This window comes from Chiloscyllium plagiosum, unplaced genomic scaffold (genome assembly GCF_037043375.1).
Source record: "Chiloscyllium plagiosum isolate Xiang-an unplaced genomic scaffold, Cpla_swu_hap1 HiC_scaffold_1, whole genome shotgun sequence".
NCBI classification, from domain to species: domain Eukaryota; kingdom Metazoa; phylum Chordata; class Chondrichthyes; order Orectolobiformes; family Hemiscylliidae; genus Chiloscyllium; species Chiloscyllium plagiosum.
Genome location: NW_028270139.1, coordinates 128,344,286 through 128,359,029, shown reverse-complemented (window position 1 = coordinate 128,359,029; position 14,744 = coordinate 128,344,286). Strand labels below are relative to the sequence as shown.

Sequence of the window (14,744 nt, the reverse complement as noted above, 5' to 3'; positions counted from 1 at the left end):
TAGGTTCACGAGATCAATTCCCAGAATGGGGGGACTATGCTATGTTGAAAGATTGGAGCGACTGGGCTTGTATACACTTGAGTTTAGAAGGATGAGATGGGATCTAATTGAGATGTATAAGATTATTAAAGGATTGGACACTCTGGAGGCAGGAAGCATGTTTCCGCTGATTGGTGAGTCCAGATCCAGAGGGTACAGTTTAAAAATAAGGGGTAGGCCATTTAGAGCAGAGTTGAGGAGAAATTTCTTCACCCAGAGAGTGGTGGATATATGGAAAGCTCTGCCCCAGAAAGCAGTAAAGGCCAAGTCTCTGGATACTTTCAAGAAAGAGATGGATAAAGCTCTTAAAGATAGTGGAATCAAGGGTTATGGGGACAAGGCAGCAACAGGAAACTTGTTGTGGATGATGAATGGTGGTGCTGGCCCGAAGGGCCAAATAGCCTACTCCTGCACCTATTGTCTATTGTCTATTATCCCTTAAGAAAAAATGAATTAATTCTCATAATTTACCAAGCACTGAAGTTAGACTGACTGGCCTGCAATTTCCGGGTCCATCCCTTCCTCCAATCCTCTGGCAGCTCACCTATGGTCAGAACATGTTTGAAAATTACTGCTAGGACCCATGATATTTCTACCCTTCCCTCAACGAAGTAGAATATATCTCACCAAGGCCTACAGATTTATCCACTTTAAAGGTTGCAAAACCCATTCATACCTCCTCTCTTTCTTTCTCTCTCTCCCCCTTTCTGTGTTAACTTTGTCAAATGTTTCACAGTGCTGCAGTCTGATGTCTACACCTGCATTGTCCTTTTCCACTGTGAAGGCTGACACATGGTATTGTTATGGACTAGGCCAGACTACTCAAAGCATTCTTAAGCAGGCAGACCTAAACCTAACTTTGCAAATTGTTTCGGTAAGTGTACAGTGAAAATTACCAGGAGTGAGATAGCTAGGTTGATTACTAGATTTTTAAAACAGACAAAAAGTTTATTCACAAAATTACACAATGAAACACAAAGAATAGAATAAAGACAGAATAAACCTATCCAGCTAGACTTAATTATGCTGTTCAGAATACACACAACAGTCCAAATAAGCAAACTCCCTTTAAAACCCAGTATAAATGGAATACATGCTTACAGGTTGAAGGTGAAGACAAAAGAGAGAGAGAATTTCCACACAGCTCCCTGTTGAACTTCCCAGTTCAAACTGAACTAAAACTGAGAGCTGACCACTCCCCTCTCTTTATACAGTTTTGACTCAGTTTTAGCTGTTAAGTAGCTGCTTCCAGTCAACTTGGGCCGATCTTAATAAAATAAGTCTCTCTTTAGTTTTGAACTTTATTTCCAGGCCCACACTTTTCCCTTTTCCTTTATGTAACTGAGTTTTGGTCACTATCTCCAAAATGTTCCTCTACTGATACACCTTCTACCAGCCCAGTCTTATTAGGTACAGAACTACTCCTCCCTCATTGGGCTTTCCACGTACCGGCTGAAAAAGTTCTCCTGGATGTAATTTAAGAATTTTATGCCCTCCCTACCTTGCACACTAAAACAATTCCAGGTCATATTTCGGTAGTTAAAGTGCTCTACTACAGGTCATTCTGCTATAACATGCATTTAGGTAAAAACAATGACTGCAGATGCTGGAAACCAGATTCTGGATTAGTGGTGCTGGAAGAGCACAGCAGTTCAGGCAGCATCCGAGGAGCTTTTGCTGCCTGAACTGCTGTGCTCTTCCAGCACCACTAATCCAGAATATAACATGCATTTAGTCGGCAAGAATTGGCTATAACGCGATTGATGAATTGTATATGTTGTTTGGATAATGCAAACTTTCTAATGAACAGGTATAGCTATTTGCTAATAGCTATTAACAGCTATAGCTATTTCTACAGCGCAATGTTCTATGCATGAGGGTGCACAACTGTTGCATTATAGCAGAATGACCTGTATTACTGCCTTATTACTTTTCTCTGAAATTTGATCATATATTTCTTCCTCTATCTTTCCATGACTGTTAGGGACTGATAGCACTCATCCAACAGTGTGTTTGCCCTTTTTGTGTTATTTATTTGCACGCATATAGTCTTATTTGACAATCCTTCAAAGATATCATCCCTGTTCCCTTTTATAATTGATACCTTGATAAATATTGCGACCCCACCCTGTTCCATTCCCCTCTCTATCTTGTCTGAATCTCCTATAATCAGAATGTTGAGCTGCCAATCCTTCCCATCGTTCATAGTGTTACAGCATGGAAACAGACCCTTCGGTCCAACTAGTCTAGGTCAAATGTAATCCCAGACTAAACTAGTCCCTCTTGCCTGCACTTTATCAGTCAAAATTTGGTCATAGCTATAATACCATATTCCCACATGCCAGTCTGTGCCCCAGCTCATCTATCTCATTCCTCAGACAAGACCACTTCCCTACATACTTTTGTGCATGCTCACATTTTGATTCTGTTGAAGCAGCTCCACTGACAGTTGTTTGTTTCTGGGATGTCTCCTCACTCATTACCACTTTTAACCTGCTTCCAAGTCCCAGAGTGCTCCAGTATCACCAGTCACTCTACTTCTTGGAGCCATTCTGCACTTTATGACCTTTTTAACCTAACTGATGCTGTTCCTGAGCCCCACACTGGTCCACCACTGGGCTGTCTGTTCTGCTTCTCTGTGTGTATCCCCTCCTCACCCTCCCCTCTCAATGACACTGACTGCCTGTCACAGGGCCCCCTCCTCACCCTCCCCTCTCAGTGATACTGACTGCCTGTCAAAGGGCCCCCTCCTCACCCTCCTCACCCTCCCCTCTCAGTGAAACTGCCTGTCACAAGGCCCCCTCCTCACCCTTCCCTCTCAGTGACACTGCCTGTTACAGGGCCCCCTCCTCACCCTCCCCTCTCAGTGACACTGCCTGTCACAGGGTCCCCTCTTCACCCTCCCCTCTCAGTGACAATGACTGCCTGTCACAGGGCCCCCTCCTCATCCTCCCCTCTCAATGACACTGACTGCCTGTCACAGGGCCCCCTCCTCACCCTCTCCTCTCAGTGACACTGACTGCCTGTCACAGGGCCCCCTCCTCACCCTCCCCTCTCAATGACAATGACTGCTTGTCATAGGCTCCACTCTCAGTGACACTGACTGCCTGTCACAGGCTCCCCTCTCACCCTCCCCTCTCAGTGACACTGATTGCCTGACACATGGTGCCCACCTCACCTCTTCCTCAGTCTCCTTTTGTGCTAATTTCTATCAGTTGGGAGCTATCTAGTGAGTTGGTGCCATCTGTGAAGCAGATATAACTGAATAGAGAGCTTTACCCTACTGCATATTTTGCTCTCAACTGAAAACAGATGGAGCTGACTGAGTGGGGGCAGTTGATCTTGAATATCTCTTAAAACTGGTATATGAAGGCGATGTTTCATAGAATTCCTTCAGCGTGGAAGCAGGTCATTTGGCCCATTGAGTCCACACTGATCCTCCAAAGAGCATCCGATCTCACCATTTCCCATGGCTAACCCCACCTAGCCTGCACACTGAGGGCAATTTAGCATGGCCAGTCGACACAGAGTCTTTGGACTGTGGGAGAAAACCAGAGCACCCAGTGGAAACCCACTCAGACACAGTGTTTTGAACTCAGAGTCCAATACTTTGTCTCTAAATTACTCCATCTAATACTCAGAGAAACTAATATTTAAAATCAAATTTCATGGATTCATTAGCAGAGACATGCCACACAAGATACGTTAGCAGCAAATTTGTTTCTGAGAATCAGCTGAAATATTGGACATGAATATTGAACATTACTTTTTTGATTGAGGTAATTATAATCCACAAGTAAGCTTTACCAGTTTGACACACGGAAAGGCAAACACCCAGCATTTAAAGAAGTGGTTATAGAACATAGAACATAGAACATAGAACAGTACAGCACAGAACAGGCCCTTCAGCCCATGATGTTGTGCCGACCATTGATCCTCATGTGAGGTAAACCTAATGTACGAACTCTCAAATTTCTGTGACCATATGAATGTCCAGCAGTCTCTTAAATATCCCCAAAGACCTTGCTTCCACAACTGCTGCTGGCAACGCATTCCATGCTCTCACAACTCTCTGCGTAAAGAACCCGCCTCTGACTTTCCCTCTATACTTTCCGCCAAACAGCTTAAAACTATGACCCCTCGTGTTAACAACTTCTGCCCTGGGAAAAAAGTCTCTGGCTATCAAATCTATCTATGCCTCTCATTATCTTGTGCACCTTGTATACTTTGCCATAATGGTCCTCAACCACTGACATAACACAGCTTGTAAAACATTGAGTGAACTATTTTTAGATCACATGGACTAGGTGAAGCAGTGATATAGATGTCAATGATTATCGCAAAAATTAACATGTATCAAATTACTTTGTGCATTGTCAAGAGGGAATTACATAGAACTTAAGACAGAAATGGGTTAATCAATCAAATAGGCCTCATTCAGTGTTTCCACTCCACACAATCCTCCTTCCTTCTTCCACCTCACTTCATCTCATCCTATCAGCTTGTCCTTCCATTGCTTTCATCATCTTGTTCTTAGTTAACTCTGCTTAAATGTGTCAGCTTCCATCTAAATGCAGACAGAATGTGTTGGATTTGACTTTGAAACTTCTGGCATAACAAAAGTTGCTTTGCAGGTCCACTTTTGAAACTGGATTGAGTTGATCCGTTTTTTGAAAAATCTATCTAATGATACAGTAATTTTAAAATCCACAGCCTTCATGGAGGTCCCTTATGAGCTAGGTGATAAATATTTTCCATAACTTGATACAGTCCTTTTTGCTTATGTATCAGTGAAATGTAAAAGTAAAAATGCATTTAATCCAGTCAGTCAGTGTGATAAACTTGTGCTACATCGGTCTTTCAAACTTCAGTCAGTTCCACATGCAAGTCTCTCCTGGAAGCTGTCAGTATCTAATAGTATTGTCTTTTCTTACAGTTGAACACCCTGACAAAATGGCTAATGACCAAGGTACAGTAGCACCACACTGTCAACTTTTCAGATCAAATCAGAGATGTGCAATATGAATAACATTTGGTGCCATTTTATAATGCAATGATCCTTCAGGGTCATATGCAGAAAGGAATTACTGCTCGCGTGGTAATTAATCTCATTAATGAAGTGCCACTGAGCCGAAGCGTGTGCTTAATGAGTTAGAAGTAGACTTCCTCAGACGAGAATTGTTTTGTCTTTCTAGTCAGACAGATCAAGTGAATTGATTTCAGTTCATTCCTTTTACATGAGATTCTAATTTCTATGAATAATCTTTTAATTACCCAGTGCATTTGTTCGACACATGAAGGGGCTACGTTTTGGCTGTTATGAATCCAATGCTTCTTTTTTTTTTCTCTATCTCTAAGCAAATGCTTTGTGTGTGTTGTGCATGGAAAGCATCCATCATATATGAAATCCTGAGTGGCTCAAACTATTCATAAACAAAGAAATAAATAACAGTCATGCAGATATTGCTGATTGCTTTACAAGTTATGACAAATAAGAAAAGCTCCATCTATAAGCAACTACAAACCCCCAAAATACAAGCAAAACTGCTTCTCACTCTTTTTACAAGTTGCTATCTTGGTTTTTTGTGATCGAAATGATATATTAACAGTAACTTCTCGACACATCCCAGTTCTGGCTAATAATGATGTCACTTGGAATTTGATTCGGACTACCAGAAATGTTTCTCCCATTATCAACATCCTGAGGGTTACCATTGCTCAAACACTAAATTGGGCTAGGTATGTAAATATTGCAGTTACAAGAGCAGGTCAGAATCCTGCAATGAGTGATTCACCTTCTGACTTCTTGAAACCTGTCCACCATATACTAAGCAAAAGTCAGGAGTGTAATGAATATGCTCCATTTTCCTGCCTGAATGAGTGCAGCTCCAATAATACTCGTAAAACTTGACACCATCCAGGACCAAGCCTGCTTGATTGGCATTCCATCTAACCCATTCAACATTCTATTCCCTCACCACCAATGCACAGTGGCAGCACTGCAGTAACTCACCATCACCCCTTCGACAGCAGTTTTCAAATTGGTAATCCCTGCCTCCCAGAAGGACACGTGCAGCAGGAACATTGGATCTCCATCTGCTTAGGAAGCCTGGTTGGCATGGATGAGTCAGGTCAAGGGGTCTGTTTCTATTACTCTATTAGCTGCACGTTTTCCCCCAGGTCACACATCATCCTGACTTAGAACCATCTCACCATCCCTTCACTATTGCTGGTTCAAAATCATGGAACTCCTTTCCAAAAGTGCTGTGGATGTACCTACACCACATTGGACTGCAGTGTAACAAAAAGGCAGGTTAGCATCACTTCACAAGCCAGCCAATGACACCCGCATCCCATGAGTGAATAAAAAGAATGATGCAGGCCTGGAGTTTAGATTAGATTCGATTCCATACAGTATGGAAACAGGCCCTTCGGCCCAACAAGTCCACATTGACCCTCCGAAGAGTAACCCACCCAGACCCATTCCCCTACCCTGTATATACCCCGACTAATGCACCTATTACTATGGCCAATTCACCTGACCTGTACATCTTTGGATTGTGGCAGGAAACCGGAGCACCCGGAGGAAACCCATGCAGACATGGGGAGAATGTGCATGCTCCACACAGACAGTCGCCCGAGGCGTGAGGCGCCCGAGTTCTGGGTCATGAGCCAAGTGACACATCACCACAGTATCATATCTCCAAACATGAAAGCTTAACCTTAAAACAAACAACCTTTTTGTAAAAAAAATACATTCGACTTGAGCAAGACCCACTATCAGAACAGATTACATTCATTCTGTGCATCTCTAATTTTGGTGGATTCAAACTGACAGGATGTATATTCTGAATTCAGAAGGAGGGGTGCAAGATAGGCAAAGCTAGCAAGAAGAAAAAGATGCTGTGTTTCATCTTTGGAATGTTTTGTCGTGACTGAAAGTAATTTGGCAAGTGCACAACTAGCACTGTATTTTGAGGAAATAGATAATATAGCCTCAGCGTGTTATTCTTTTGTGATGTGGAGATGATTTTGCTATTTGCAGAGGATGATATGATTTTCGTTTTGTCAGCACATCTCTTGTCCAGTTTAGTCTCAGTAAAATGTCAAAGATGCCAAATGCATAATTGACTGAAAGAGTATTTGTCAGAGGCAAACAGAGTGGAGACATACAAGGAGGAAGGTAAACAGAGGAAAGGAGAAACTTACAGAGAGATAATAGAATCATGGCAAGTGCAGCAGAGCCACAGTCATTAGATGCAGTGCATCTGTGCAAATGATTCAACTGAGTTATGTCTGTGAATCCCAATTCTCTGTTCTTTCAGCATCTCATTTTATCCTTTTAATTGGATCAGGAACTATACGAAAAAGAATAGTTAGCGAATGACTTATTGCAGAGACAGTAAAAAGAAAAGCGGTATGAGATGGAAAGAAACACAATGAAGACAGAGACTAAGACAAATAAAATTAGTGCAAGAACTGTTTTTAAAATTTCTTTGCTGTAAGGAATGTCATGAGAAATTAAAAGATTGGAAAAAATGGCTTATTTTCAGATTAAGGGAACTGGGGTATAATGGTCATGTTGAGTTACTCGACTCATAATCTAAGGACCCAAGCGTACTCTGGAGAAACAAATTCATGTCGCACCTGAACAGATGGTGGAATGTAACTTCAATTTCATAATGAATCTCGAGTGAAAAGCTATCTCCATAAAAGTGACCATGAAATTCCCGCATTGTTGTTGGAAGTCGTCTGATGTCCTTCAGGGAAGGAAATCTGGTCTACATATAATTCCAAATTTTCATAAAGGTTGATTAGTAAGTGCCCTCTGAAGTGTCCTAGCAAGCCACTGTGTTGTATGAGACTTCCGCAGAAGTAGTCAATAAGAATACTTCTAACCATTAACCTGGACTCTGAAAACAATGAAGGCACAGCCAACTCAGTCAAATTTGCAAACTTCTCATAACATTTTGAGTCTTATGCTAAAATTGAGTGACTAGTCAAGCTATAGCATACCATAGCTATATTCATTAAATCTTACAATGTAACTAATACACTAAATTTCTCTGCCATCATTGCCAGGTTTGACCCACTGATAGGACAAAATCACTTGATGAGGCTGTGCAGCAATATATAATGGGAAGGGACTTGCCCTCAACGTCCTCAAAATTGACTCATGGGATCCCATGAAGTCTCAGGGCATAGTCAATCATGGACAAGGAAATCTCCTGCTGATGTCTAGCCACTGCCAGCAATTCCCATTCCTCAGAACAAATAAAAAGAACTCTTCACTTGCCCAGATGAGTGCAGGAACAATAACGCACAAAATGATTAACATCAAATCAAACAAAGCAGCCTTTTTGACGAGCACACCGAAACACTTACTCTGCCCATGATTGGCACAAGTGACGCCAATAGGCTTTGTGCACAAAACGCATTTCTGCACATTGCCAAGTTTTGTCAAACAATATCTTCCAAATTTATAATTTCTATCACCAAGAAGCACAAGGGAGACTAATATTTAGGAATATCACTAACTTGCACCACTTGGAAGTTCACCATCAAGCCACACACATTAATGATTCAAAACAATATTGCCGTTCCTTCACAGTTACTGCATTTAAACCCTTATCATGCTTTTATAAAATACAGATTGCTGATCTTTGATCAGCAGTTAATTTAGTACCTGGGACTTTAATGGACTGAAATGATTTCCACCCCCCTCCCCCGCCTCCACTGCACCTCACTCTTCTATTTAATTAGCAGCCTGATGAGAACCTTCACAAGTTGGAAATGAAACATGGCTGCACCCTCTAAGTTTGGAGAATCATAAACTTTAACAGATGGAATATAAATGCAAGCTGCTATTTCAAGAGGTTCTCTCTTTGGCAGAGAGTTGATTGATTTTGACTGCAAACTGATCACAGGCTAGAGGAGGCTTTCTCTCAGTTCTTTAAGATGAAAAGCATCTGATGACATCTCTGACTGGAAAGCAGTGTTAAGATACTGAGAACTGAAAAGATAACTGCAATAATCTCTGCTGCTGACAGTCCAATAATCAACTAACTAATTGTGGTCTCAGTTTAAAACATAACTCACGAGTACCCAAAAAGAATTCTAAACCGTACGTTCATTATTAGTCTTTTATATTGGGCAATTACCCTTTCTACCCTTGTGTGTCTGCCTGTGTGTGTGCACACACATGCTCAAGTGACAGCACAAAGGTTCAGTCTTTATCCCCTTCATCTTGTCAAGAGCAGCAGTGTGGAAATTATCTACAGGATGGACAAAATAAAACCTCTGAAACTCAACTGTTTGAAATCCAAGATGAAAACAATATTGACCTTGCATGTGGAACTTCAGTATGCAGATGATAAAATCTCTCTTGGAAAAAAGCCTTTCAGCCTTGTTTAATGCCTTCACGGATGCATACTGAAGAATTAGTCTCAGTCTCAACCTCAAGAAGGCGCAAATATTTTACCAACCTGTCCCAGGCCAAGTTCCAGTCCATTCTGACATTAAGATCAATGGAGAAGTCCTCCAAAATGTGGACCATTTTCCCTACCTGGGAAGCTACCTTTTATTTAAGACACACATCGATTGGTGATACAATGTTATATCCAATCTGCAAGCAGCACCTGTGGGCACCTAAGAACGAGAGATTTTGATGACCGTGACTTCTGTGCTGATAACAAATCCTGTGTATCAGGCAGTCAACTTTCTGATTCTTATACATGGCTTCAAAACCTGGACTACATAGAGATGCCACCTCAAGGCCCTTGAGAATTACCATCATTGCTTTTTAAGACAGGTTCTCCATATTAGCTATGAGAACAGGCATATTAACATCAGTGCCATTAAAGCCGCTAACAACAGCAGCATCAAGGCTATGATCATCTGAAACCATCTCCCTTGGCCTGAGTTCCGATTGTCAAAGTAAATCTTCTTCACCCAGTTCAAGGAAGGCATTCAAGAGAAGGACAAAGGAAGTGTTTCAAAAATTCCATGAAGGCTTACCTCAAGAAATGCAAAACACATTTCAAAACATGGGAGTTCCTTGTTCAGAAGAAGCCGACTTGGAGACACAATTCTTCAAGAACACCCGGTGTCAAGAGGAAGTACAGAAAAGGAACTGAAATAAGAAATGCCACTGATTCCAAGGCCAAGGACCAATTCTGCCTCCCAGAAATACCTGCTAAGTGTGTGGTGGGCAGTGCAGCTCTAGGATCAGACTTATCAGCTACACAAGGACCCAGGGAACCCATGAGCAGTGACACAGAATTTCCTTGGTGGACAATCACACACATTAGTGAGTAATTGGCAACAGTTATATTTCTCAGAGATAGCGGGTCATAAACTTGCTGTATTCAGCTCAAGAAAACATTGCAGTTGACAGCTACAGGACAAGTTAGATTGCCACATCTTATTTGGGGAAAGTTATAGGTATGTGCTAAAAAGAACTTAAACTTTTACTGTACCTGACAAGGAGGTTGAAAAGAAGAGAGTTAATTTGCTTTTTTTCACCTGGATGTAATAACTGGGAATCTCCTTACTAACAGCACTGTCAATGTACCTGTATCCCATGGACTGCAGCGGTTCAATGAACAATGTTACTTCCATTCCTTCAAACTCATTAATGAAATGGGAACATAATTTGAAAAGTCGATATTTGTTATTCATCCTTAACCTCTTTGAAAGATGGTGGTAATCTGCCTTCTTGAACTGCTGCAGTATCTGTTTTCAGGGAGTTGCAGGTTTTTGCCCACTGACAATGAGGGTACAGCAACGTAGTTCCAAGTGAGGATGGTGTGTGACATGGAGGGGAACCAGTTGGGTGATGGTGGTGTTCTCATGCATCTGATGTCCTTCTACTCTGAGTTGGAAGAGATATAGGTTTGGAAGATATTGTCAAAGGAGTCTCAGTTAGTTGCTGTGGTGCATCTCATAGCTGGCGCAAACCAGTGATGGAGAGAATGGATGTTTAAGTTGATAGATGGGGTTCCAGTCAATAGGCTGCTTTGTCCTGGATGGTGTTGAGATTCATGTACGGTGTTTCAACACACACACATTTATATTGTTAAATGATGTCCAATCACTGCAGAATTTCCCAGGTTAAAACCTGTTCTTGTAACCACTGTACTTATTTACATGACCACAATCCCTCATGCCGCCCACCTTAATTTATTTCATCCACCGTTGCTTTTTGCTCAAGTTGATACTAAAGGTTTTTTATCTAACGCCATTCCACCATATTGAAATCTAGCTCAGTTCCAGAGCGCTTATATATGTTCTTTGCTCAGCAGGTAGGAGTGTACATGGAGATGGAGCATTCTGGCCAGCAGACACCAACCTAATTGACAGGAGCAGCTTAAATGGTAAGTTCATAAATCTAATATGAGATAAAACTAAATCCATTTGTTTCTCTCACTGCCTATACCTCATTGCTCAGGTGGGCATTGATTGTGAGTAAGCCCTTCCATCAAAGAAAGATCCACAACAATCCTTTTCTTTCCTGTCTTTGTCCAGACATATACCAATGTTCAATTCTAAATATTAATCAAAAGCAGGACCCCAGGATAACTGTTCCCTATTTTCTAGCCCGGACAACTGAAGTTAATTGAAACAAAATTGCTATTGGCTAATTCTGCATCATCCAGAGAATCTTTGCTGCTTTTATCTTCTAAGTCATGGGAGCTGTTAAATGCAGCAAACATTCACATAATCTATTTAATTGGGCTTTAAGCAGTATTTTAAGTTAAATAAGCAATACTCAGTAATCACATGTTCTTGAATATTAAGCACTGGTTCTAACGTCCTGCCATAGTCAACATGTTTTTCAATGAATTTTCATGCTCCAAGTAATTAACCTGTTATATTGCCTGAATCCCCAGTGGCAATTTAAGAAAACCATAAGGTTTTACACTGCAGGTTTACGATTTTTTCTGTAGGCCTTCAAATTAAATGTAGTTGATGAACAGAATTGCATCATTTCAGTTAAAACTGATGTTTGAAAGAAATTCCTGAAGGAATAGTTACAGCATTTAAACAGCTTTCCCGAGAAATTGTTCACCAGCCACTGTGACTGACCTTTACAAATTAATATTTGTGTTTTCCAGCTGTCATAACAGCTGTCAAATTCAAGCACCATGTTTTAAAAAAAAAACAAGGTAAAGCTTGTTATTATTTTCCATTCTATGGTCTCTCTGTTGCTTACCTCTGTACAATACAGTAGCCATAGAAAAAGGGCAAACCCACAATCTGCTTTCATGTCTGTTCCTTTGCTATTGTAAAGCCAACATTTACACTTGAATGCCTGGCCCAACTCTCTGATACAAGCAAGAGAAAAGCCAAATACTGTGGATTCTGGAGTTCTGAAGAAGAGTCATATTGGACTCATTGTTTATTCTGGCATTATCTTTCTTTAGGCTTTCTCTCCACCTATTGGCTCACTCATTCCCCCTGCTCCCCCCCCCCTCCCCCCACGACCTCATGTCTTCACATTTTCTAACTAATTCAGTTCTGAAGAAGGGTGACTGGACTCAAAGCATTAACTCTGCTTTCTCTCCATCAATGCTGCCAGACCTGACGAGTTTCTTCTGTTTTATGGAGTCAGAGTCATATGGTACAGCAACAGGCCCTTTGGTCTTACCCATCCACACTGACTGGGCATCCCAATCTGACCTTGTCCCATTGCCAGCATTTGGCACCCATCCCTCTATTCATATACCCATTCACATACCTTTCAAGTGTTGAAATTGTGAGAAAGTGAGGACTGCAGATGCTGCATTGTCAAAGTTGAAAAGTAAAGCACTGGAAATGTACAGCAGGTCAGGTAGCATCTGAGGAGCAAGGGAGTCCTTGAAGGGCTTATGCCCGAAATGCGGACTCTCCCACTGTTGTAATTGTACCTACCTTGACCACTTCCTCTGGCAGTTCTTTCCATACATGCATTATCCTCTGTGTGAAAAAAATCCCCTTCAGATCCTTTTCAAATCATTCCCCTCTCACCCTAAATCGACACCATTTAATTTTGGACTCCCCCACCCTAGGAAAAATACCTTGGCTATTCACCTTATCCATGCCTCTCCTGAGTTTATCAATCTCAATAAGGTCACCCCTCAGCCTCCGACACTCCAGGAAAAGAAAGCCCCAATCTATTCAGTCTCTCCCTATAACTGAAACACCCAAGTTCCGGCAACATCCTTGTAAATTTTGTCTGCACCTTCTCTCAAGGTTAACAACATTCTTACAATAGAATGGCAATCAAAATTGTATGATGTATTCTAAAAATAGCCTCGCCAATGTCCTGTACAGCCACAACATGGTGTCCCAATTTCTACATTCAGTGTTCCATCCAATGAAGGCAAATGTGCCAAATGCCTTCTTCACCACTCAATCTACTTGCAACTTCACTTTCAAGAAACTATTCACCTGCACCCCTAGGTCGCTTTGTTCGGTAGCACTCCCCAGGGCCCTGCCATTAATTGTATGTACTGCCCTGGTTTGCCCGACCAAAATACAACACCTCACATTTATCGAAATTAAACACCTTTTCTTTCAGATCTTCAGCATTCACAATTCTTTGTTTCAGTTCGATGAACGACAGTTTTTTTGTTTTTGTAAGAGGTTAAAGGAAGTTAATTTTTTTTGAGTCAATGAATGTATTTTTCAAAAATAGTGCATCATAAATAGACACTTAAGGACTTTATTTAATCTCAGCATGGGTCCTGAGTTCTTTCCATGTTGGATACCGGGTAAAGAGATAAAGGCAAAGGGTGGTGAGTGAGTTTATAAGTGGGCATGTTTATCACACTAAGTTGGCATAAGGGTTGTAACAGATTCTGAGCATGGGTAGAGGGGGTTAGGTTAGGATGAAGGCTATGGGACATGTCATGGGAGAGAAGGTAGAAGCATGGGCAGACATAAATAAGATGTGGAAAATGTACGGGGGAGGTTATGGATTGTGAATTTAGGCTGGAGAGCTTTTTTTAATTTGACTGCCTGATTTCCACTAAGTGCTGGTGCACAGAGGCAAGCCTACTGACAATCCCACCTCCCCAGTCTCTACACACTTTCTAGGGTCTCCGACAATGACTTTCATAAAACCTGAGCCATACTTAATTGAAAATCCCAACTTTTAGGAGTTAGTTCAAACCAAAACAGCCACAAAAGGAATTCTAAAGAAGGACCTTTTCTGACTTGAAAGGTTAACTCTGTTTTTCTCTCTCACAGATGCTGGCAGACCAGCAGAGTTTCTCCAGCATACTCTGGTTTTATCTCAGATTTCCAGAATCAGTGGTATTTTGCTCCTGTATTGCTTTTAGCACAAAGGGAAATGTTTTGCCAGACAGGGAGATGTGGATTTGTGAGCATGCAGTGAGGTAAATCTGGTGGAAGTGGTGTTAGTTCAACTCAGATCCTTCTACTGAGTTTTTTTTGTGAAGCAGAATTAAATTTCAAAAAAACATGGGAGCCTGTTGGATCTGTTAAGTGAGCAACTTTTTTAAAAACAAATTTCTTTATAGGAATGTGAACATTGATATCAAAGCCAGTATTTATTAACTATCCCTAACTGCCCTTAAGAAGGTGGTGTTGTCTCCTTGAATTGTACAGCATGTAACTTTTATATGCTGTTAGGAAGTTCCAGGATTTTGACAGAGAAGGAATAGAGATGTAGTCTTAAGTCAAGGTCATGTGTAGTTTGG

General features: G+C 41.3%; 1 protein-coding gene across 2 annotated transcripts in view; it reads left to right on the top strand.

Moving 5' to 3' along the window:
- Window positions 1–14,744, top strand: part of dcc (DCC netrin 1 receptor) — a 1,326,174-nt gene that overhangs the window by 1,211,292 nt on the left and 100,138 nt on the right. For both annotated transcript variants that reach the window (XM_087994379.1, XM_087994329.1), the window contains exons 21-22: window positions 4,976–5,008; window positions 11,343–11,414. In XM_087994379.1, the coding sequence (XP_087850505.1) occupies window positions 4,976–5,008; window positions 11,343–11,414 (105 nt within the window). The remainder of the gene's footprint in view (window positions 1–4,975; window positions 5,009–11,342; window positions 11,415–14,744) is intronic.